This window comes from Numenius arquata, chromosome W (assembly GCF_964106895.1).
Source record: "Numenius arquata chromosome W, bNumArq3.hap1.1, whole genome shotgun sequence".
Lineage (NCBI taxonomy): Eukaryota > Metazoa > Chordata > Aves > Charadriiformes > Scolopacidae > Numenius > Numenius arquata.
The window spans coordinates 5433893-5456363 of NC_133615.1; the positions used below are offsets into that span (position 1 = coordinate 5433893).

Below are 22471 nucleotides of genomic sequence, written 5' to 3' on the forward strand. Positions count from 1 at the left end.
AGTGGCTTTTATATTTCTGTCCTTCAAAAGCAGTTCGTTGATAGCTCTATGTAACTCCCAAGTAAGCTCAGAAAAGCGCATGCACCCATCTGTCATATCTCGGAGGTGCCCCTTTTCTGGATTCCCTGTTTGATCTGGTCCCATGACTTCATGGACAGTTTACACAGTTAAGACAGTAGCTGTGATACCCTTAAGGATACTTTTTTCATCATAATTCTGAAAACTCCTGGCAAACTGTCTCTGGCTACTCACTGCCATTCAGATTTTGGTCTCCTGTCTTCACATCTCAGCCCACGAATCATTTGGGATTGCTTAGCTCTGCTGCCCAATGCCACATCAGTAAGTTTGCAGATGACACCAAGTTGGGCAGGAGGGTTGATCTGCTGGAGGGTAGGAAGGCTCTGGAGAGGGATCTGGACAGGCTGGATAGGCCAAGACCGATGGTATGAGGTTCAACAAGGCCAAGTGCTGGGTCCTGCACTTGGGTCACACTATCTCCATGAACACTACAGGCCTGGGGCAGAGTGGCTGGAGAGCTGCCTGGCAGAAAAGGACCTGGGGGTGTTGGTTGACAGTCATCTGAATATGAGCCAGCAGCGTGCCCAGGTGGCCAAGAAGGCCAAGAGCATCCTGGCCTGTATCAGGAATAGTGTGGCCAGCAGGCAGTCCTGGGCAGTGATCGTCCCCCTGTTCTCTGCACTGGTGAGGCCCCACCTCGAGTGCTGTGTCCAGTTTTGGGCCCCTCATGACAGGAAAGACATTGAGGTGCTGGAGTGTGTCCAGAGAAGGGCAACGAAGCTGGTGAGGGGTCTGGAGCACAAGCCTTGTGAGGAGCGGCTGAGGGAACTGGGATTGTTCAGCCTGGAGAAAAGGAGGCTGAGGGGAGACCTTCTCACTCTCTACAACTACCTGAAAGGAAGGTGTAGCCAGGGGGAGTCGGTCTCTTCTCTCAAGGAACAGGCGATAGGACAAGAGGAAATGGCCTCAAGTTGCACCAGGGGAGGTTTAGGATGGATATTAGGAAAAAATTCTTCACCAAAAGGGTTATCAAGCATTCGAACAGGCTGCCCAGGGAAGTGGTGGAGTCACCATCCCTGGAGGTATTTAAAAGACAGGCAGATGTGGTGCTGAGGGACATGGTTTAGTGATGGGCTTGGCAGTGCTGGGTTAACAGTTGGTCATGATGATCTTAAAGGTACTTTCCAACCATAACGATTCTATGATTCTATGATCAGTAAATTGACCAAACATCCACTCCTGCCAATGCCACGTTGTTCCCTTCTCATCTGTCCACTTCTTTGGGACCCAAGTTTCTTCAAAATCTCAGTCTAATACACTACCCAGTACAGCTCTACTCCAACAGCTGTGGGTGTAACAGCGGGAGCTAAAGCAGAAACAGCCCTACAATGTGTTACCCCCAGAATGATATGTTGGAGAATACATTCATTTGTAGTTTGGGGGAGACTCTGGTGTTTCTTTTCTTTCACAGTCACTGTATGAAAACAACATCGGCTCCTAACAAGCAGCACTGGGTTATGCTGCAGGGAGTCCTATTTTACCAGTGTAATTTCAGAACTCTTCCCATTTTTCATAAACTGCTGTTTGGCTGTTTTAATCAAGGCCATTCCCATCACTCTGATTGAAATAAGCTGCTGATGTTGTTATCCATACGACCACCTGGGAGGCATAACAAAACACATGACAACACTTACACATCAATAACATCTCAAAAAACACATTTTAGTTTATAATTGAAAGCAATGGCTTCTTCTTTTTTTTTTTTTTTTTCTTGTGATTCTCAAGTTTTTAGTAGCTTTGTACGAGAAGTTCAGCACTGTGACTTAGCTACAACCTTAGCTACTGTCCGGGCAAATGAGGTCTGATGTCTCAAGCCCTTACATTCATCTTTGTAAAATGAGTATTTGATGAATCCAATTGATTATACTTTCTATTTTGTAGCCACCGGGGACAAAGCTCTAGATTTGTCACATCGAAAAATTCAGTGTACAAACTGACAGGCCCAAAAGTATAAAGCTCACGTCTCCTCTCACTCCTCTCTGGTCTCCTCTCTGATCTGTGGTCTCACCACCTAAGTCCTACATTGAACCTGATTTTCAGCTCAGATGGACTGAAGGTGGAAGAGAACACCATAACCCAACTAATATGGCAGATAGATCGTCGTATCATTAAGGCAGCTTCTTGGCAACAAAAAATGCCTTAAGCATGAAGACTCACAATCCCAGTAAGTTGCAAAACATATTAAAAGGAGCACAGAGGATTTAGGGCTCTAGGAAGTAGTCTCAAATATTATTTCTCATAACCAGCATTAGATAGAACCCTTTACCTGATTCCCCACAAGGATGTTGTAAGATTTATAATACTTGACACAAGATAAAAAGCAAAAGGTATAAATCTGAGCAATGGCTGATTTGTAAGAACCAAAATTGAGCCAGCACTCGACAGCTGGTTGACATTGAGTGTGTGTTTCAAAGAGCCTGCAGCCCATCTAGTCCTCCTTTGTTTGAACGCACACATCCTTATGGCTTTGGGGAGTTGTGGAGTGTTTCACTTTTACTCTTTGCAACTTGTTCACTACCTAGAAGACCTGCAGCAATGCAATATGCAAAAATGAAGCTTTTGGTGCCCAAAAAGCCCCAGCAAACAGAGATCTCTGTCAGGCATCTACCCACAGCAATATTAGGTGCCACAAACATGACCCACACTCTCAGTTGCACCATATACTGAGCTGAGCTCGTGATATTAGCTTTTATCTCCATGGACTGGTTCTATGTAATCTGAAGAAGCGTCTTATGCACTGGGATGACAAGCCTTGGTGAGGGTGGTTACTCTGGCACAGCAGAGCTGTCTGCAGTCAGAGCAGGGCTCGTTCTCTGAAACTCTGTCATGAACTCCCCTGGACTGTAAAAAACATTCCAATTGCAAGCCACACTTCAACTTTGTATAATAGTTAAGACCTGAATCAGTTTCTACTGACATCAGATAACACAAAAATTCTTCAGTTTTGTCCTTCTTGATCCTTTTCATGCAATGTTTAATCTTCACTGTTCCTTGGTTTTGATACGACCACTACTCTCATGAAGTCTGGCTGTCTTGCAATTCTAATGCACTTACTCTCTCAGAGTGCCTTTGCTTTGGAAGTCCTTCATTTTCATCTAATAAATCACTCCTGCAGAATGAGTTGTCAATGTCTCTATACCATTACACGATTAAAAGGTAAAGAGCAATTATAGAATGTACCTGGGCTGATACCATATAGGTATGAATAAGCATGTATCTATATAGATATAGATACATAAATGCTAAAAACTAATGAAAAGCATATCAATATCTATTTCAATTAATACCTTTAAACACCAAATCTTTCACAGGGCAGTGATAACACACAATAAACTGCAGAGCCATGCAGTAAAAGGTATTTACTGTGATATATAATTAGTATTGTGCACTTCAGATAACTCTCTGGAGACCTGTAAATACATACAAGTAAAATCAGGTCGGTAAAATGTAGTCTTCAAGTTTTCCATTTGGTGGAAAGAATTATTTATTAGAGGAAGGCTTGTTTCCAGTTGATATCAACAGCCCCGAAGTTGGGTGTTAAGACTCTCAGGAGATGTCTAGTGATAACACGGTAAGAAAGGTGATCAAAGGTAAACAGTAAACAATTTATGACATAGCTCTGCAGTTATTCACCACACAGCCTCACCTCCACATATATACAGTTCTTTTTTATTTTCCTGTATTCTCAGCTTTCAGACATTAGACAAATGGATAAATAATGTCTATAACACACTTATGTGCAATCTGTGTTGCAGCTGGACTTATCCCTAACTCAAAATCCCCATCTTTCAGCTTCCCAGTCATTAGCATGACACAGATTTTGAAATTTGCATCTTTTATTGATATTATAACCTTTGAAATTTATACCTAACTTGTATAGCTTGAGCCTGTTTGTATCAAAAACACTCGCATTCTGAACCTTTGTCTTTGAAGGGGCTAAACAGATTGAGAATAGTACTGTTGTTCAGTGCCTTGCAACTAGTATTTTGCGGTCAAGGGTTTTGGTTCCCTGTCCTGCAACCAACGATGGTTCAATTGTCTCTGTCACAGAATCACAGAATCACAGAATCTTAGTGGTTGGAAGGGACCTTTGAGATCATCGAGTCCAACCACATTAAAACAAACAAACAAAAAAAAAAAAAAAACACAACACACAAAAACAAACAAACAAGCAAACAAACAAACAAAAACCACAACAACAACAAAAAAACACACCAAAAAAAAAAAAAAAAGCACCCACCAACTAAACCCCACACCCACAACCTCACACACAACACCCCACCACAAACCAACAATCCCGGGCACTAGAGCATGCCCTGAAGAGCCACGTCTACACGTTTCTTAAATACCTCCAGGGATGGTGACTCCACCACCTCCCTGGGCAGGCTGTTCCAGTGCTTGACCACTCTCTCAGTAAAGTAATTCTTCCTAATATCTAAACCTCCCTTGCCACAGCTTCATACCATTTCCTCTGGTCCTGTCGTTATTCCCTTGGGAGAAGAGGCCAACCCCCGCCTCTCTACAGTTTCCTTTCAGGTAGTTGTAGAGGGCAATGAGGTCTCCCCTCAGCCTCCTCTTCTCCAAACTAAACATGCCCAGTTCCCTCAGCCTCTCCTCATAGGACTTGTTCTCCAGACCCCTCACCAGCTTGGTGGCTCTCCTCTGGACATGCTCCAGCACTTCAATGTCTTTCCTGTAGTGAGGGGCCCAGAGCTGAACACAGTACTCAAGGTGAGGCCTCACCAGTGCCGAGTACAGAGGCACGATGACTTCCCTGCTCCTGCTGGCCACGCTATTCCTGATACAAGCCAGGATGCCATTGGCCTTCTTGGCCACCTGGGCACACTGCTGGCTCATGTTAAGCCGGCTGTCCACTAACACTCCCAGGTCCTTTTCTGCCGGGCAGCTTTCCAGCCACTCTTCCCCAAGCCTGTAGCGTTGCTTGGGGTTGTTGTGACCAAAATGCAGGACCCGGCACTTGGCCTTATTAAACCTCATCCCATTGGCCTTGGCCCATTGATCCAACCTGTCCAGATCCCTCTGTAAGGCCTTCCGACCCTCAAGCAGATCAACACTCCCACCTAGCTTGGTGTCATCCGCAAACTTACTGAGGGTGCATTCAATCCCCTTGTCTAGATCATCAATGAAGATATTGAACAAGACTGGCCCCAAAACTGAGCCCTGAGGGTCACCACTGATGACCGGCCACCAACCAGATTTTGCTCCATTAATCACAACTCTCTGGGCACGGCCATCCAGCCAGTTTGTTTTGCAAACAAGCCTCATCCTTGTTTGCAAGGTTTCCCCCCGCATCCAGTAAGGGATGGACATTCTCTGTCACTCTCTTTTTGTTGATGTATTTATAGAAACTTTTTTTGTTGTCCCTTATATTAATTGCCAGGTTGAGTTCCAGCTGGGCTTTTGCCTTCCTAATTTTTTCTCTGTATGACCTAACACAATCTCTGTACTCCTCCCGAGTTGCCTGTCCCCTCTTCCAAAGGTGGTAAACCTTCCTTTTTTCCTTAAGTCCCATCAAGAGCTCTTTGTTCATCCAGGCCGGCCATTTTCCCCGCCCTTTAATTTTGCGCCTCATGGGGACAGCCTGCTCCTGGGCCTTTAGGATTTCCCTCTTGAAGAGCGTCCAGCCTTCCTGGGCTCCTTTGTCTCTCAGGACTACCTCCCACGGGACTCTCCCAACCAGGGTTCTGAACAGGCTAAAGTCTGCCCACCGGAAGTCCAAGATGGAAGTTTTGTTAACCCCCTTCCTTACCTCACTATGAATGGAAAACTTAACCATTTCATGGTCACTAAGCCCAAGACGGTCTCCAACCTCCACGTCCCCCTCTAGCCCTTCTTTGTTTGTGAACAGTAGGTCTAGCAAGGCACCTCCCCTGGTAGGCTCACCTACCATTTGTGTCAGGAAGTTATCCTCAAGGGTGCCTGGAGGGGGAAATCTATATTTATTAATTCTCTCATGACTCCAAGAAGGTATCTTAGTGCCACATTCAGTTCTTTTATATGCCAAGTGTCTAAACTGGAGACTTTGCATATACAGACTGTAGATGCATCTACAAAGGCAACAAAAGTAGAGATTGATAGATAGACAGACAGATAGATACGCACATACATATATAGAATGAACCATTTTTCCCTTGCTCTGAGCGAAAAACTGTAGCTTTAGCTGCTTCTTTTTGTAAAGAACCATAACGAGTTAAACCAGCCAAGTGGCAGGCAGCACTCACACAGGATCCCATTACCCTGAAGAGCCATAGCAGGAATTGCAGCGTCGCTGCATTTCAGTGAGACTGGATGATTTTTGGCAGGTCAGACTCCGTACTTCTGCTTGCCTTTGAAATGCTATCAGCTCCACAGTTGCAGTGGCATATGGTTACCAAAATTATGATATTTTAAATGAAATAGATAATTTATCCAGAGAGAGTTTTATTTATACATAGGTATTAAACATAAGCTTCTTTTAATTCATTTTATATTTTCTTTAACTTGCAGCCTTTCTAAGAATTCCCTGCTACTTATTGAACATGATACTACACATGACTCAGGATTTTTAACCTCTACAACTGAGGTTCCAGGAAGATACCCCAAATATTCACCCAGATTTATGCAGAATGACCCTTCAGATATGTGTCAGTCAAAAGGATCCTACTGCAAATTAATAAGTACAAAAATTGCAATGGCATATCAGTGCTTCTCATATTTTCAATAATAAAAAATAAAGGAAATACTCCAGTCTTATCTTGATAGAACACTTTTCCCCTTCTAGGCCCTGGAAAGATTTTATGCTAAACTACATTTTCTTAGAACACATATTCTGTTACAAAGAAAGCCTTGGGCCAGATTCTCCATTGTGCTCTTCATGCATCAACACTGTCATGTTGGGATGTTCCCTACCCAAGTCCCACTCTGTCACACTGCCACATGTTGACACATGGTACTGGGGGGGGGGAATGGAAATAGGAGAGGCCAGGACACAAAAGTCACCCTCCTGCATGCTGCATGGGCACTTGTGGCATATTCCAAAATGTCCCCAAGGCCTTGGAGGGGGAAAACAGCACAGCACTTGGGCATCCCTGGAATCTTCTGTACCACAGGGAGCAGTACCAAGCAGCCAAAGCAAACCTCAAATTCATTTTTCACACAGCCTGCACTCACATTTGTGGTTCACACAAAGAGAGAGAAATCTCTGTAGCCACTCCCTTGGGTGTTGGTACCTGGTGCCTGTGTCACTGCCACTCTTCACTGCTCCGTCATCCGTGAAATTAAAGGTGCCGGTCCAATTTGCCAGTTCCTCTCCATTCTGCCAGCTAAACTGCAGCCCTCTAGCAAGAAAATGAGGTGGTTGATATGTGATATCATTCATTAGATTAAGTCTATCAGCATGAGTTCTCATGTCCTTTTTTTAAACACAGAAATGTGACTACCACACATACATCATAAACAATAAAAAGATACCAAGAACCACAAGACATCATCTTACTGGTGGAAACAATTAATTTTCAGTTCCCATAGACTCTAAAAGTCCTTGGCTGAAAGCAACACCAGAGTCCCCAATCAAACTGGAAGGCCAGTAATCATCTGTGCTCATAAACAACATACATATGTGAGGAGCAAGGTGGAAATTTCATTCCCAGAGACCCGAGTGCAAAAAGCTGGAGACTTAAGCGAAAAACTACAGGGCTAAAGAAGTAAAATCCTCCAAACTTCAATTTTGCATCTACAGTAGTTGTTAAATGTGGTAGGCACTGGGTGCTTCCTCTGATTTGTTGGCCGTGATGGCAAAGGATTTGTCACTTGATGACTTCTCTAAGTCTCACTATATTGCTTCTTTTCCCTGTTTGGGAAGACAGTATTTTTTAAGCCAATGCATATCACAGTCATCACAATGCCCTGTTTTCCAAACTTCCACAAATTCATTCCAAGACCCACGATGCCTGCAGTCTTCTGGAAACCCCACCTATAGTTGGGTAGAAATCTCACGTGTATTTAAAAAAACTGGGTCGGAAAAAACATTTGACAACACAAGTCGAATCCTTCCCTTAGCTCAGAAGTCAAGGAAAAGGAATCTTGCAGATTGTTATTTTTAGTCTCCTCCATTTTAACCCAATTTCATGATTTCAGAAGCCTGGCAGCTGAGTTGTGAACATTTGATGCTGAAAGTTAACTTCCCAGCTGGGCTGTGCAGGGGCAGCCAGGAAGCAGCAATCTGTCAGCCCGCTTTGCCCGAAAGAAAGAGCATCTGGGACCCCGCTAGTTTTCTTGGTCAACAGGCTTATTACAAGGACTGGGGGATCTCTCGGACCACATCCATCCTCTAGTCTAATTGGCAGCAGTTATAAGTGTAGGAAATTAAGAAGGAACAACGTGGGGTGTTAAAATAAGGCCTTTGGCTTCCTGCAGCAGAAAAGGGGAGTTGCTCTAAACAGCTCCAAAAACATACAGTAGGAATTTATTTGTTCTGTATTGGGGAAATGTGTGCATATAACTTCTTGTTGTCATAGTTGTTTTAAGACAACCTTGTCTAAACACAAGTATCTGCAGTGCAGGCATTTCCATGTGAGCTAATTGTCTTGGTTCACAGAATGATAGGGATTGGAAGGGACGTCTGGAGATCATCTAGTCCAACCCCCTGCCAAAGCAGGATCACCCAGAGCAGGTTGGACAGGAATGTGTCCGGGGAGGTTTGGAATATCTCCAGAGAAAGAGACTCTACACCCTCTCTGGGCAGCCTCTTCCAGAGCTCTGCCACCCTCAAAGGAAAGAAGTTCTTCCTCATGTTGAGATGGAACTTCCTATGTTCAAGTTTGTGCCCATTACCTCTTGTCCTGTCACTGGGCACCACTGGCCCCATCCTCTTGACACCCACCCTTTAAGTATTTATAGGCATTGACCAGATCCCCCCTCAGTCTTCTCTTCTCCAGACTAGAAAGACCCAAGTCCCTCAGCCTTTCCTCATAAGAGAGATGTTCTAGGCCCCTAATCATCTTTGTAGCCCTCTGCTGTACCCTCTCCAGCAGTTCCCTGTCCTTTTTGAACTGGGGAGCCCAGAACTGGACACAGTACTCCAGATGGGGCCTCACCAGGGCAGAGTAGAGGGGGAGGATAACCTCCCTCGACCTGCTGGCCACACTCTTCTTGATGCACCCCAGGATGCCATTGGCCTTCTTGGCCACAAGGGCACATTGCTGGCTCATGGTCATCCTGTTGTCCACCAGGACTCCCAGGTCTTTTTCCTCAGAGCTGCTCTCCAGCAGGTCAGCCCCCAACCTGTACTGGTGCATGGGGTTATTCCTCCCCCAAGTCCTCCAAGGACCCAAGTCCCTCAGTTTTTAAAAATCCATAGAGATTGGCTCCGTACAGTTAGTTTAGGGAAAGATTCACCTACTCAAAGGCTGGCCTTCACCCTAGGGGAGACTGATCCATCCCCCAAACTCTCCCTCCATCAGCAGAACAGGGAGCCCGGGGTTGCTTGTGGTGTGGGCAGGCATGACAGAATGATTCCCACTACCCAAGTGACCTAAACCCAAGATACTTTGAAAGAATTTAAGAAGTTTATTCTTATATGTTTTGTGCCTTTTAATCTTTTTGCTTAATTGTGGTGGTTTTTTTATTGAAAACAGACTTTTTGGTAAAGCACTTTGGGGAAGAAGGAGTTCTGAAGAAGGTAGGGAGTCACTTCAACACTCTGAACTGAGGAAAGAGCTTCTAAACTGCCCCCTCTCCTCCCAAGCTGCCACCCACCACAAAAGGTCGGAGAAAAGCACTATGAAAACATTGAAAAAGCTTCCTCTGAATCTTTCAAATGTATTTTCATATCTTGCATGTTCTCCAGTGGTCAAATTTGGCTTTTTCAAAGAAAAACTTTTTAATTCTAAAAAAGGGAACATTTCAAATATAGAAGTTAAATTTTCGCTCACAGGAGACCCATTCTGATTACTTCTTAGTTAAATACATCGATGTCTTTTCTGTGAGGGTGGTGAGACACTGGAACAGGTTGCCCAGAGAAGCTGTGGCTGTCCCATCCCTGGAGGTGTTCAAGGCCAGGCTGGATGGGGCTTTGAGCAACCTGGTCTAGTGGGAGTTATCCCTGCCCATGGCAGGTGGTTTGGAACTGGATGATCTTTAAGAACCGTTCCAACCCAAACTATTCTATGATTCTTCTGTTTTCCAAAAAATCAGGACAAGTGGAAGAGACTATCCTGACTATCCTGACTGCTATAAGCAAAATGAGATGATATCGCACACCTACGTCTTACATTCAGCTTGGAGAGAGCTACTTTGGTGATCGATTTGGAGAATCACCTCAAAGCGTGTATAGGTTATGCTACAATGGCTATAGGGTAATGCAGTGCTATGGCTTGTCAGGGAGTCCCATACCTTCCTCGTTGCTCTGACAGTTTTTAATCAGCTGATGCTGCCCAAAGTATGACTTCCGAATAGAATATTGGTGTGAACAAAATATGAGAAAATTCTCACTTTTGCTAAGACATCTTCACTTTTAGGCTTGTTGAAATAAACACTTGTGATTCCCATGTACCTCAGTCTAACACATTTTTTTCCCTCACTGTAATTGATATGGAAACATGTATCTTTTGAATGTGTATGTCTTTTTAAAAGGCATCTAAATATGTGACTTTAAAAATATGTTTTAATTGCTAAGCACTGAATGATACATGGGGAGAGAGAGTAGAAGTGTGGGAAAACCAAGCTGGAATTGTACTTTTAAATTGGATTTAAATTAGATATTTGGGGCTTAGATATTTACTTGCAAACTGAAATAGAGAGCATTAACTTAGATAAATAGCTGGCATCGGTGTGTCCTTCAGAGGTGAACTCTCCTAAAGCACAGCAAATATTCAGGCAGATGAAATGAAGAATTAAAGCATTCAGTAAAATCCTTTCCCTTTGTACATCTTCACTCCACGTGTAACAGCTAGAAGGAAAGCTAAGTAAATGCTCAAAGGTGGAAGGGGGTGAATCAGTTCATAAAACAAAAGAAATGATAAAACCACTCTTTAATACCCTCTTCTCATCAAGCCTTTTTTGGGGAACAGCGTGTACCGCGGCTGAGGCACCAAGTTTAAAGGAAGACATGCGCATTTTGGGTGAGATCCAAGAGGAGATCAGGAAGACTAACACTGAGGAATGGGAGATATGTCTTCTGATGAACAGCTTAAAACACTTAGCTTTGAAATGGCAGAATGGGGGGATCTAATTGAGGTAAAAAAAAATCTAATGAGGGCAAGCAAGGGTCTGGGTGTGACACTTCTACACGGTAAGGACAAAGTAGAAAGTTGAGCTTCAGGTCAGGAGGAAACTAAGTGTCCGACCCTGAAGCAGACAGGAAAAGGGTGCTTTTCTTCCAACAAACGGGTACTTGAGAGTTTAACACCACATATAGACTTAAATATACACAAAACATACCACCGAAGAAACATTACACAGCTCATAGGGCTGTGTGTCTCACTGTCAGTCTGCAAGACTGAGACCAAGCTGCTGCTCCGCATTTTCTGGAGTGATAGTGCAATAAACCTCTTCCAGTAAGAACAACTCCCAAAATAATGGTTTGTAGTATTAAGACCGAGTAGAAATCAAGGGTGAGACATTTAAAAACACTCACCTGAAATAATTCTGTTCCTAACAAGATTACTGAGAGTTTTACCATTGATTTCAACCAGCCTTGAGTTGGGAGATTTCAATTTTAAAAATAAAAAATTTTCTCATCCTCTCTGTCGGGAGTCATAAGTGTTCCAAAAAGCTGCTGTCTGGCCAAATTTGCAAAGAGCCTGAGAAAACACAAAAAAGACTTGAACTGCTCCATCAGTATATTTCTTTGGCATATTATGGTAGTTAAAGTCTACCACATTCACTCTCAGCACTAACTACGTTTTAACTGGTAAACAAAGAAGAGGTAAATTAAGCTTCTGTGTATCAGAATTAAAATAGAAAAGCACATGCAGAATGGAAACAGAAAAGGAAGAGAAAAAGAAGCAGAACTAAAAAGAGGGAGAGGAAAGATTAAAAAAAGGGAAGGAAAGCAGAGGAAATGACTTACACATAGCAGTCTCCTATGCAATTTAGACAGAAAAAAAAACCCAACGAAAAGCTAATTTTAAGCCTGGGATCATTCCCAATGATTACCAGTGGTGGAACTTTGCCATTTTCTCAATTTTCCCTAATGTTATTTCCTTCTAAAATTAGGACGTTCCCCCGAAGTGTGATGGTGACGATGACAAGGGAAGGCTTTATAAAAGATGTAAGAACCAGAAACACTCTGAGTGCAGAGACGCTGTTTTGCCCATTCGCTGTAAGCAAATTTCTCATCAAGGTTTATGGACATCATTAATCACAGAACTTAATCCTCACAAATAAGAGTATGAGCGATGTTGTGCCTTGCATTAGAGAAACTCTGTTAAGTTGGATGTCTCGGTGATAAAGACCTCGAGTTTCAGGCAAATGTCAAAGCAATATTTTGATCCTAATTGATAACTGTAAATGTGGAATCAGTATGCAGTCAAATAAACACCGGCATAATATAAGAATAGCGGGGGGGGGGCATGAAAAAAACCAAAAATTAGCAAAGCAGCAGTAATTCCGAAGGGCTTGTCAAGACCGGCTGTCAAGAAACAGCAGGAAGCAAAGCAAAAAGCCTGTTGCTGCAATCCAAACAACCAACTCCTGTGCAAGCAGAGGTTTTAATAGTGGAGGGGGGTCAAACAATGATGAGATTTTTGAACTATAAGGCAAGAATGAACAAGTGGATAGATTGCAGCACGAAGCTTCAGATCCATGCCATTGTCACACTGAGATCCCACCTCAGGAGGGTCTCGTTGCCTTTCTAAAGCACAAAGGAAAGGTGAAAATTAAGCTGACAAGAAGGCAAGGCTTTTAAAAGGGAGCTATTCTACAGCTAATAAATGGAAAAGGCCCAAAAGACTTTAAGCACAGCTGGCAGTTCTGTTTGAGCTCTAACCAGAGAGCAGGCCATGAGCATGTACACAGTGGAATTTATTCAGGAGAGACCCATGTGCTTTTGAGGCATAAGAGCAGTTTGGAGCAAGAGGGTGAGTGATCAGCACCTAAGGGTAATGAGGCTTGAGTGGCAATGGGGGCACAGAATCATAGAATCATAGAATGGTTTGGGTTGGAAGGGACTCTTTTTCATTTCAATCTGTACTTTGGTTTTATTTTTCATTGCTGCAATGCTGTTGCAGTCATTTCAACTTAGAAAAGCAAGTACTGGTAGGGCTGCAAGGCCTCTAGGACAAATGGGAAAAACTGAGAAAATAAGGCAAGATGAGACCTCAACTGGTCATAAAATCATCTTCTCAACACCGAGGCACCTTGGTACTACCCTTGTCTACCTTCAGATTCCTGAAGCCCCCAAAGATGGAGATTTTATACCTACTCAGGCAGCCTTAGTCTTTAAAAGTTTCCCTTCATGGTTAAAGCCAAATTTTGTCCTGCTGCAACTTAAGCCCATGACTCCTTGTTATCTCGTGAGTCTTCACAGGGATGTGTTTATTACCTTCTTCTTGGCAGAAATAGTTTGGGTGTTTCAAGACAGTTATATCTCCCCTTAATTTTCTCCAAGCCATACAAATACATGTTTTCTATACCTCTGCTTATTCTTGCTGCTTTCCTTTGGCTCCTTCCAACGGAGTCACATCTTTCTGGAAGTGAGGTGCCCAAAACTAGACAGAATCCCCCAGCCAAGGCCTCGCTGCTAAGCAATGCACACAAATGGTTCTGTGGATAAACTACAACACTCCTGTTTACACACATTAATATCGTGCTTGCTTTCCCCCCCCCTCCAAGTGAGAAACATTTGCTGATTTGTCAGCATTTTGCTTGCTCTTGGCACAAGGCAAACAACTACATGAGTTGCAAACCAGGCAAGAATCAAACCACTGATCTCCTCTGGCAAAATGCAGCTAAATTCCAATAAAAAATTCCACACCAGTTGCCTAGAGTACTGAATTTTTTTTTCTTTGTTTTTAAAGACATTAAAATTTAGGTAATTACCATGCTACCTTAATTCAACCTCTCAAGCCATTTCAGCTTGAATTTACATAGGGTGAAGAGCTTATATCAGGGGCAAATACTCCGGTGGTATAAGTCAGTCTATTTAAAGTTAAGTAAGACCTAGATTTTTACAACAGCTGATGATTAAAACACAATCTAAGAAACACACAAATCATTATATTCTGCCTAACATTCTCCTTTATTAATAATCTAACAGACATTATGGATGCTGGATGCACCTTCCCAGATGGACGAGATATTAATATTGTCAGCACAACATGGAGAAGTGGTTTGAACTGTTATAATGGTATGGCTGGATCTCTGCCTCCATCCAGTACAATCAGACAACTTTTCCTATTCCCTCAAATCCCCCCTTTTACCTTTTGAGATAGTTCCTCCCATAGAGGATCTGCTGCAGCAAGGTGACCACGGCAAAGGTACAGATGAAGATGAAGAACAAAGTTCTGTTTCCCAGCAAATCCCTGCTTGACGAAGGGTCAGTGTATCCCATCCTTCTTAAAAGCCACTGAAGCTCCGCTGGGTAAAATTCAGTTCATTGTCACCTTCATGCCCTTTTTGCCGGGAAGCGGAGGGGAATGTTTGCTGGTTTGTCTCTGAGCAATCCAAGGACAAGGTATCCCATTGTTTGGCCCCTTCCTTGCTCCTTTTGGATGTTAGCTCCAGGATTGTGCACAATGGCTTGCTTCCAAGGTACAGTTTCCAGGAGATTCAGAGGTGGGTAACATCTAAAATCATCTCTTGGAGCTCTTTCGGCACTGGGAGCCTGTGCTGTGCAAGAGGCATTCTGTTCCCTCTAAGCCTCTCTTGAAAACCCGCTGCTAGCAATTATCTACTTCAATCCCATTTTCATATTCCAGATGGGGGAAGCTGGAAATAAACCAGGAAACTGCAGCCAATGGCAAACACAGGGCTTCAGCAAATGGTGTTGGAACCACATAGTCGTCAGCTCTTCTTTGCTTCTGCTCAGTGATTCCAACGAAACGTGCTTGCGAGGAGACGTGACTGGGGTGTGCTATTATTGAATGAGTGTGTAACGATCATGAGGATTTCATTCAGTCCCCTGCAAAAAAAAAACAACAGCAGAAAGTAAAGCTGCATTTTGTGTAGCAGCGTGTCGTCCATACCCTGCCTCTGGTACGGTAGAATTTACATGCAGAACGCAGTGTCTTTGATCACAAACTGCACACTATTTGGGCTCCTGTATTTCCCCCGGTTATTCCTCCAGAGTAAGCATTAAGCAAGGTCACGGCGCATCCCTTCAAAGACAGAGCTCTCGGTTCCCTCATGCTGATTTATTGGAGGCTCCGAGTAGCCTCACAGCCGCAGAGAGGGAGACTGCGTCCCCATGCAGGCTCTAAGAGCCATTCATTTAAAGAGACAAATATTCTGATTGTTCCTCCACCAGAGGCTTTTGAAAGGGCAAAGCAACAAGACCTTATCCATGGCCATTGTAACTCCTCTAAAAATCCCCCTGTTGTCAGGAAGGGCTCGATTCAGCTCGCAGAGAAATCAATGGGAGTTTTGTTGCTGATTTCACTGGGAGCAAAATCTGCCCCCAACCCTTCGCTTCTTAAAACAAGTTCCAATGAAAGCTTTATCCAAGAATGAAATGTCCTGGCTAGGAGGGCGTTTTGCCCCAGTAACAGATAGGAAAAGGATTTTGACAACAAAACATGGGGGAAAAAATCCTTTGTCAAAGAGAATGGGAAGATTTTTTTGTGTGAATAAATTTCCCAACAGTTAAATCAGCGTATGCAAAATGTTCCAGTGTGCCAGCAGCCCAGCTGCGAGAAGCAGCAAACAGACTGAACTTTGTCTCGGTTGTAACTGGTGCTGCATAGGAAGAAGGGCTAAAGGTAACTTTGCACAATATTTTCAACCCAATTCCTGAAGCCAGGGTTAGTTCTCAGCATCACCTATGGCAATTCAGAAAAGAAAATTAAGGGCTTAAAAAAAAAAGCAAAGCCTGCTGGCTTTACCCTACCTAATTTTAAGCAACAAAAGTATCAAAAGTGTTTAAGGTGCTGGTTCCTTCCAGTCCCTAAAGGGGCTACAGGAGAGATGGGGAGGGACTCTTGATCAGGGAGTGGAGCCATAGGACGAGGGGAAACAATTTTAAACTGAAAGAGGGGAGATTTAGATTAGATATTAGGAAGAAATTCTTTCCTGTGAGGGTGGTGAGGCTGTGGATGCCCTGGAGGTGTTCAAGACTGGGTTGGACGGGGCTTTGAGCAATCTGGTCTAGTGGGAGGTGTCCCTGCTTATGGCAGGGGGTTGGAACTAGATGGTCTTTAAGGTCCCTTCCAACACAAGCCATTCTATGATTCTATGAAGGTAGAAACCTGGTCACCCTGAACTCCTGCAGACAGGAACCTTCTGGGGAGATCCAGCCACTGACACGACCTTCTTCAGTCCCTTTTAAAGCTCCCACACGTGTATTTGTGAACCCTGCTAAAGGCTGCAATTATCACCTGTGCATATAAAAAGAGTGATGATCCCTGGTCAGATAAAAGATTATCCAGCCCAGCACTTTGTCCCTGACACTGGCCGGTGATGGAACACAGGGAAGGGTAGAAGAAAAGGGCAAGGACATACTGATACTTCCTTGGAAACACTCTCCTACCCTTTTGCAGTTCAGGGTCTTCCTGAACCAGGGGAAGAATCCCTGGAAGTTGGCTCCATCCCTGGAGGTGTTCAAGGCCAGGATGGATGGATCTTTGAGCAACCTGGTCTAGTGGGAGGTGTCCCTGCCCAGGGCAGGGGGGGTTGGAAATAAATGAGCTTTAAGGTCCCTTCCAACCCAAACCATTCAATGATTCTAAGAAAAACAATATTTTGGTTAAAAAAAAAACTTAATTGGATGCACTCATTTGTACTGTACTGGGAATAATACACATACCAGGGGACTGCAAATTAAATAGCAAAAGCAGTTTGATTCCCTCTTTTCAAAGTCTTCAGCTCTAAGGCCAAACAACTGTTTCTTTCAACAGTCGCTTCATGTAAGCCCATTATATGGGAGTGTTTCTATATAGGAGTCATACCATTTAGATGGATTTAACTGCATTACCTTTCTCAGTAAGAGGAGAAGCAGTATGGCCATCAGAAATCCCAGGCTGAGACCCAAGATACTACACAGGCAGATTTGTATGGAGAAGCCAAGAGGTAAGGCCAGTGAGGACAGATGTGAAGGAAAAGGTACCTACATTTTGTTGGATTTTTACTGATAGCTTTGAAAATCATCTCCAAGAAATTTGTCTCAGTTGCTCCAGGGGTTATTTTATAAAAACACCAAAGAATCGAAGATCAGAATTTGGCTACTTATGACCTTCTATGGGTATGATGCCAGTTTTTCAGTTTTTAATATCACCTAGGTTTTGGTGAAAACACTTTCTGCCTTTTTTCCTCTATTTCCCTCTGTTCAAAGTGATTTTTTCTTGAGGTATCTGTGCTGTAGTGCACCAGACTCTTTCTCCTGGCCTGTTGGTCAGCCTGAGTTGCAGTAAACAGCCTGGAAGCACTGTGTACTCTCAGTCAGTCTTTGATTTTGCATGTCCTCTCATCCTTCCCTGCTAAAACAGAGCTGGCCAGAAGATACAGCACCTGAGAGGCCTATGAGCAGGAGAGCTGCACTCCTAAAGGAAAAAGCAAAGTACGAAGATATACATTATAAATGGAGAGGGTTTTCTGTGCCAGATCTTGTGCAGACACCGTTACCGATGTCATATGTAAAAGAAATCTGTTTGCTGCCTTCAGCCCAGTACGACAATAACACCGCAGAACTGGAAGCAGAGTAGCTCTGTGCAAGCATAAAGAAACAGGTTGTCTATCGATAAATTCTCAAAGGATGCTCAAGGTTGCCTGCAATATTTGTTGTAAGTGAAAACGGTCATATAATGCATGCAAAAAGGCTGAATGAGCAAAGCATATTCCCAGGGGCCCTTTGAGAGTCTGACTTGTCAACTATAGGCCTCCTTCAAAGCATCAGACCTCTGCAGAGAACAATTTTTAAAAAATTTAATGATTTTACACCCTGCACTTAAGCAAGCAACAGGCAACAAAAGAACCCCTCCAGATTCTGAGAAGTGCTTGGGGAAAAGGACATTACAGCAAGTTGTGTTGAAAACACAGATTTCCTGGGCGTGGCTGGGCCCCAGATGCTGTGCGCAGCACTGACCAATAGTAACGTAAGCATTGACCCTGCAATGGGCAATGTAGCTACAGTGGCACTGGGAACATACAGGGAGTCATAAAATCATAGAATCACAGAATGGCTTGGGTTGGAAGGGACCTTAAAGATCATTTATTTCCAACCCCCTGCCATGGGCAGAGATAACTCCCATTAGAATAGGTTGCTCAAAGCCCCATCCAGCCTGGCCTTGAACACCTCCAGGGATGGGGCAGCTACAGCTTCTCTGGGCAACCTGGGCCAGTGTCTCACCACCCTCACAGGAAATAATTTCTTCCTAATATCTCATCTCAATCTCCCCTCTTTCAGTTTAAAACCATTCCCCCTCATCCTATGGCTCCACTCCCTGATCAAGAGTCCCTCCCCAGCTTTCCTGGAGCCCCTTGAGGGACTGGAAGGGGCTCTAAGGTCTCCCCAGAGCCTTCTCTTCTCCCAGCTGAACACCCCCAACTCTCTCAGCCTGTCCTCACAGCAGAAGGGCTCCAGCCCTCGGAGCATCGTCGTGGCCTCCTCTGGACCTGTTCCAACAGGTCCATGTCCTTCTGATGTTGGTGGCCCCAAAGCTGGATGCAGCACTGCAGGTGGACCAGTCAACATCACGCCAGAGCACAGGAAGCCAGTAAATAAGAACTCTTCTGTCACCAGAGGACCACTTAACTAGTATCAGCTGCTCAAAATACCTCTTATGAAATTATGAGAGAGAGATGGATAAGCTGCGTGACATGCACAAGCTCAGAAATGGTATTCCTATATTGTTTCTTGGAGTATAGACTTCAGAGCAGAAGTGGCAAAATGGAACTGCTCATAGCCTATCATGATATGAACCTGCCATAAACAGTTGGTCTTACACGTTGCTGGCCTTTATTTGCTGCATGCTTGCTAAATATCATCAGAGATAATCTATAACCAGAAATTCCTCCAGCCTGAGCAGTGAGACTCTGACATGGCAAACATGAACATGCTCCAGACTGTGATACCCTCCAATGGGAGTTCACTGTTTGCTTTTAAGTCCAAATGAAGCAGAACTAAATTGGAAAAGAAAAAAAAAAGTTAAAATTGAATCTCAAATACAAAGAAATCTTGTCTAACCACCAAGACCGTGTTTCTGAAGCTCCACAGAAAGAAGGTTGAACTAGCAAAAGGATAAAACCTGGTAGGAGTCAGACTCTACTTACCTTGTGCAGAGAAAAAGCACATCTCTCTCTGCTGAGAGGACAACATGCAGCCTTTATTTCTAAGCTGCAGTTTGTTTGGAGCGGGTCCAGAGGAGGCCATGAAGATGCTCTGAGGGCTGGAGCCCCTCTGCTGTGAGGACAGGCTGAAAGAGTTGGGGGCATTCAGCCTGGAGAAGAGAAGGCTCCAGGGAGACCTTGTAGCAGCCTTCCAGTACCTAAAAGGGGCCTATAGGAGAGATGGGGAGGGACCCTTGATCAGGGAGTGGAGCCATAAGATGAGGAGGAACGGTTTTAAACTGGAAGAGGGGAAATTTAGACTGGATATTAGGAAGAAATTCTTTCCTGTGAGGGTGGTGAGACGCTGGAACAGGTTGCCCAGAGAAGCTGTGGCTGCCCCATCCCTGGAGGTGTTCAAGGCCAGGCTGGATGGGGCTTTGAGCAACCTGGTCTAGTGGGAGTTATCCCTGCCCATGGCAGGGGGTTTAGAACTAGATGATCTTTAAGGTCCCTTCCAACCCAAACCATTCTATGATTTTTTAATGCAAATGAAACAGGAAAATTCTCTTCGGATGAGCAGGTCTGGTTGGGAATTTCCTTAAGTACCTTTCACTGAATCTGTCATTTGAATCAGTGTTTGACTGATTATGAGCTCTAATTTCAGCTGAAAGCAAGGTCATTTAATGTCTTGGATAGCAGAATCTGTCTGTTGGTTGTTTAAATCAAGGTATACATAACTGAACATGTTAAACTTACAGTATTGTACAGGTTCAGAGTAAAGCAAAACATGCTTCATGTTCCCCTTCAGGAACTCAGCCACTCTCCACTCCTCTTCAGGACTGTTACGCAGATTGAAGAACCTCACACACAGCAGAGCAGAATACTAGGGGCTGTAAAAGCTTTTAGTAGAATGCTTTTTACATCTCATTCTAGTATCTCTTTTTCCCCCCCTAGATTAAAATTAAATCAAGCCTATTTACAGTTTCTACAGTGCCTGTATCAACTGCTAGATCCTTGATTTTGCAAAGCACTGGCACATCAGGTATATGCCTGGAAGGTTCTGCTGAATATGAAACTCATAAACATATGCTTATCAATATTAATTCTTTTGCAGATATAAAATGTGAATTTATTAGCATAATCTAGTGGTTAACACAATGTCTAGTCCCCCATCACTGCCACACATCCATATGTCACAGAATCACAGAATCTTCATGGTTGGAAGGGACCTTTGAGATCATCAAGTCCAACCAACAACAACAAAAAAAAAAAAACCCACCAAAAAACCTCCACAAACAGACACAAACCAACAATCTCGGGCACTAGAGCATGCCCTGAAGTGCCATGTCTACACATTTCTTAAATACCTCCAGGGATGGCGACTCCACCACCTCCCTGGGCAGGCTGTTCCAGTGCCTGACCACCCTCTCAGTAAAGTAATTCTTCCTAATATCTAATCTAAACCTCCCCTGCCACAACTTCAGACCATTTCCTCTGGTCCTGCCATTATTCCCTTGGGAGAAGAGGCCAACACCCACCATGTCTTAAACTGGGATATTAAAGGAAGCTGAAAGGATTCAGCTAAGGTGTAAACATTTATTTCCTCCTGAGTAGGGCTAAGCCATGAGGAGATGACAACACCTACGTTGGCACCAGGCCTCCTACCTGTGGAGGTGCCTAAATAAGAGGAAGTGTCCTGACAATAACATATGGTCTGTACACTGGATATACATTACATCATCTATCAAATCATGACCAGTTTCCCTCCAGCTACGCTTCACATAAGTACTGGAGAAGAAATTACCTCGGTGCATAATATATCCCCTTTTTTACGCTGCTGACACCATCTGTGTTGGAAAAGAAGCAAGGTCTTCCTCTCACTAGTAGGAATCACAGAATGGCTTGGGTTGGAAGGGACCTTACAGATCATCCAGTTGCAACCCCCCTGCCATGGGCAGGGGCATCTCCCACTACACCAGGTTGCTCAAAGCCCCATCCAGCCTGGCCTTGAAAAAAAAGAATTTCTTCTTAATATCTCATCTAAATTTCTCCTCCCTCAGTTTAAAACCATTCCCCCTCATCCTATCGCTCCACTCCCTGATCAAGAGTCCCTCCCCATCTCTCCTATCGGCCCTCTTTAGGTACTGAAAGGCTGCTATAAGGTCTCCCTGGAGCCTTCTCTTCTCCAGGCTGAACACCCCCAACTCTTTCAGCCTGTCCTCACAGCAGAGGGGCTCCAGCCCTCGGAGCATCGTCGTGGCCTCCTCTGGACCTGTTCCAACAGGTCCATGTCCTTCTGATGTTGGTGGCCCCAGAGCTGGAAGCAGCACTGCAGGGGGTTTCCCCAGAGCGGAGCAGAGGTGCAGAAGCCCGTCCCTTACCCTGCTGGCCACACTGCTGGGGATGCAGCCCAGGATGCAGGTGGCTTTCTGGGGTGCCAGTGCACATTGCCGGCTCATGTTGAGCTTCTCATCCACCAAGCTCTAATGAAGCTGTAATGCAGAGGCTGCTGTGGCTATAGTGCTGCACATTTACTATTAAAAGTTCCTTATAGCAGGGCTTGCTAAAACGTATAGCAAAGTGCAAAACTAGGTGGGGCTCAATGCTAGGGACAGCCTTGCTTTCCCAGTGGTGTTTCCAGATTCCTAGAAAATATAGGAAGTTTATCATCACTGTTATGATCCCGTACAGGCTCACAACAACCCTACAAATAATTGAGAAGGATGGAAGCTCAGTTTTTCTCAGTTTCTCTGAATTGCTTTTACAGGGCTCATCTGTTAAAAGCATTAGTTTGATTTTGGAGCACTGCATGGGAGGCCTGGCTTTAGCACCAAATCACAGAATCACAGAATGGCAGGGGTTGGAAGGGACGTCTGGAGATCATCTAGTCCCAACCCCCTGCCAGAGCAGGTTGCAAAGGATCGTGTCCAGGCAGGGTTTTGAGTATCTCCAGAGAAGGAGACTCCACCACCTC

General features: G+C 44.2%; 1 protein-coding gene across 3 annotated transcripts in view; it reads right to left on the bottom strand.

Moving 5' to 3' along the window:
• LOC141476647 (alpha-2,8-sialyltransferase 8E-like) overlaps positions 1–14629 on the bottom strand; it is a 39403-nt gene extending 24774 nt beyond the window's left edge. For 2 of the 3 annotated variants that reach the window (XM_074165432.1, XM_074165431.1), the window contains exon 1: positions 14499–14629. In XM_074165432.1, the coding sequence (XP_074021533.1) occupies positions 14499–14629 (131 nt within the window). Of the gene's footprint in view, positions 1–7307; positions 7416–14498 lie in introns of all 3 variants that reach the window. The other variant, XM_074165430.1, reaches the window with a different exon arrangement.
• Positions 14630–22471: the final 7842 nt, after the last annotated feature.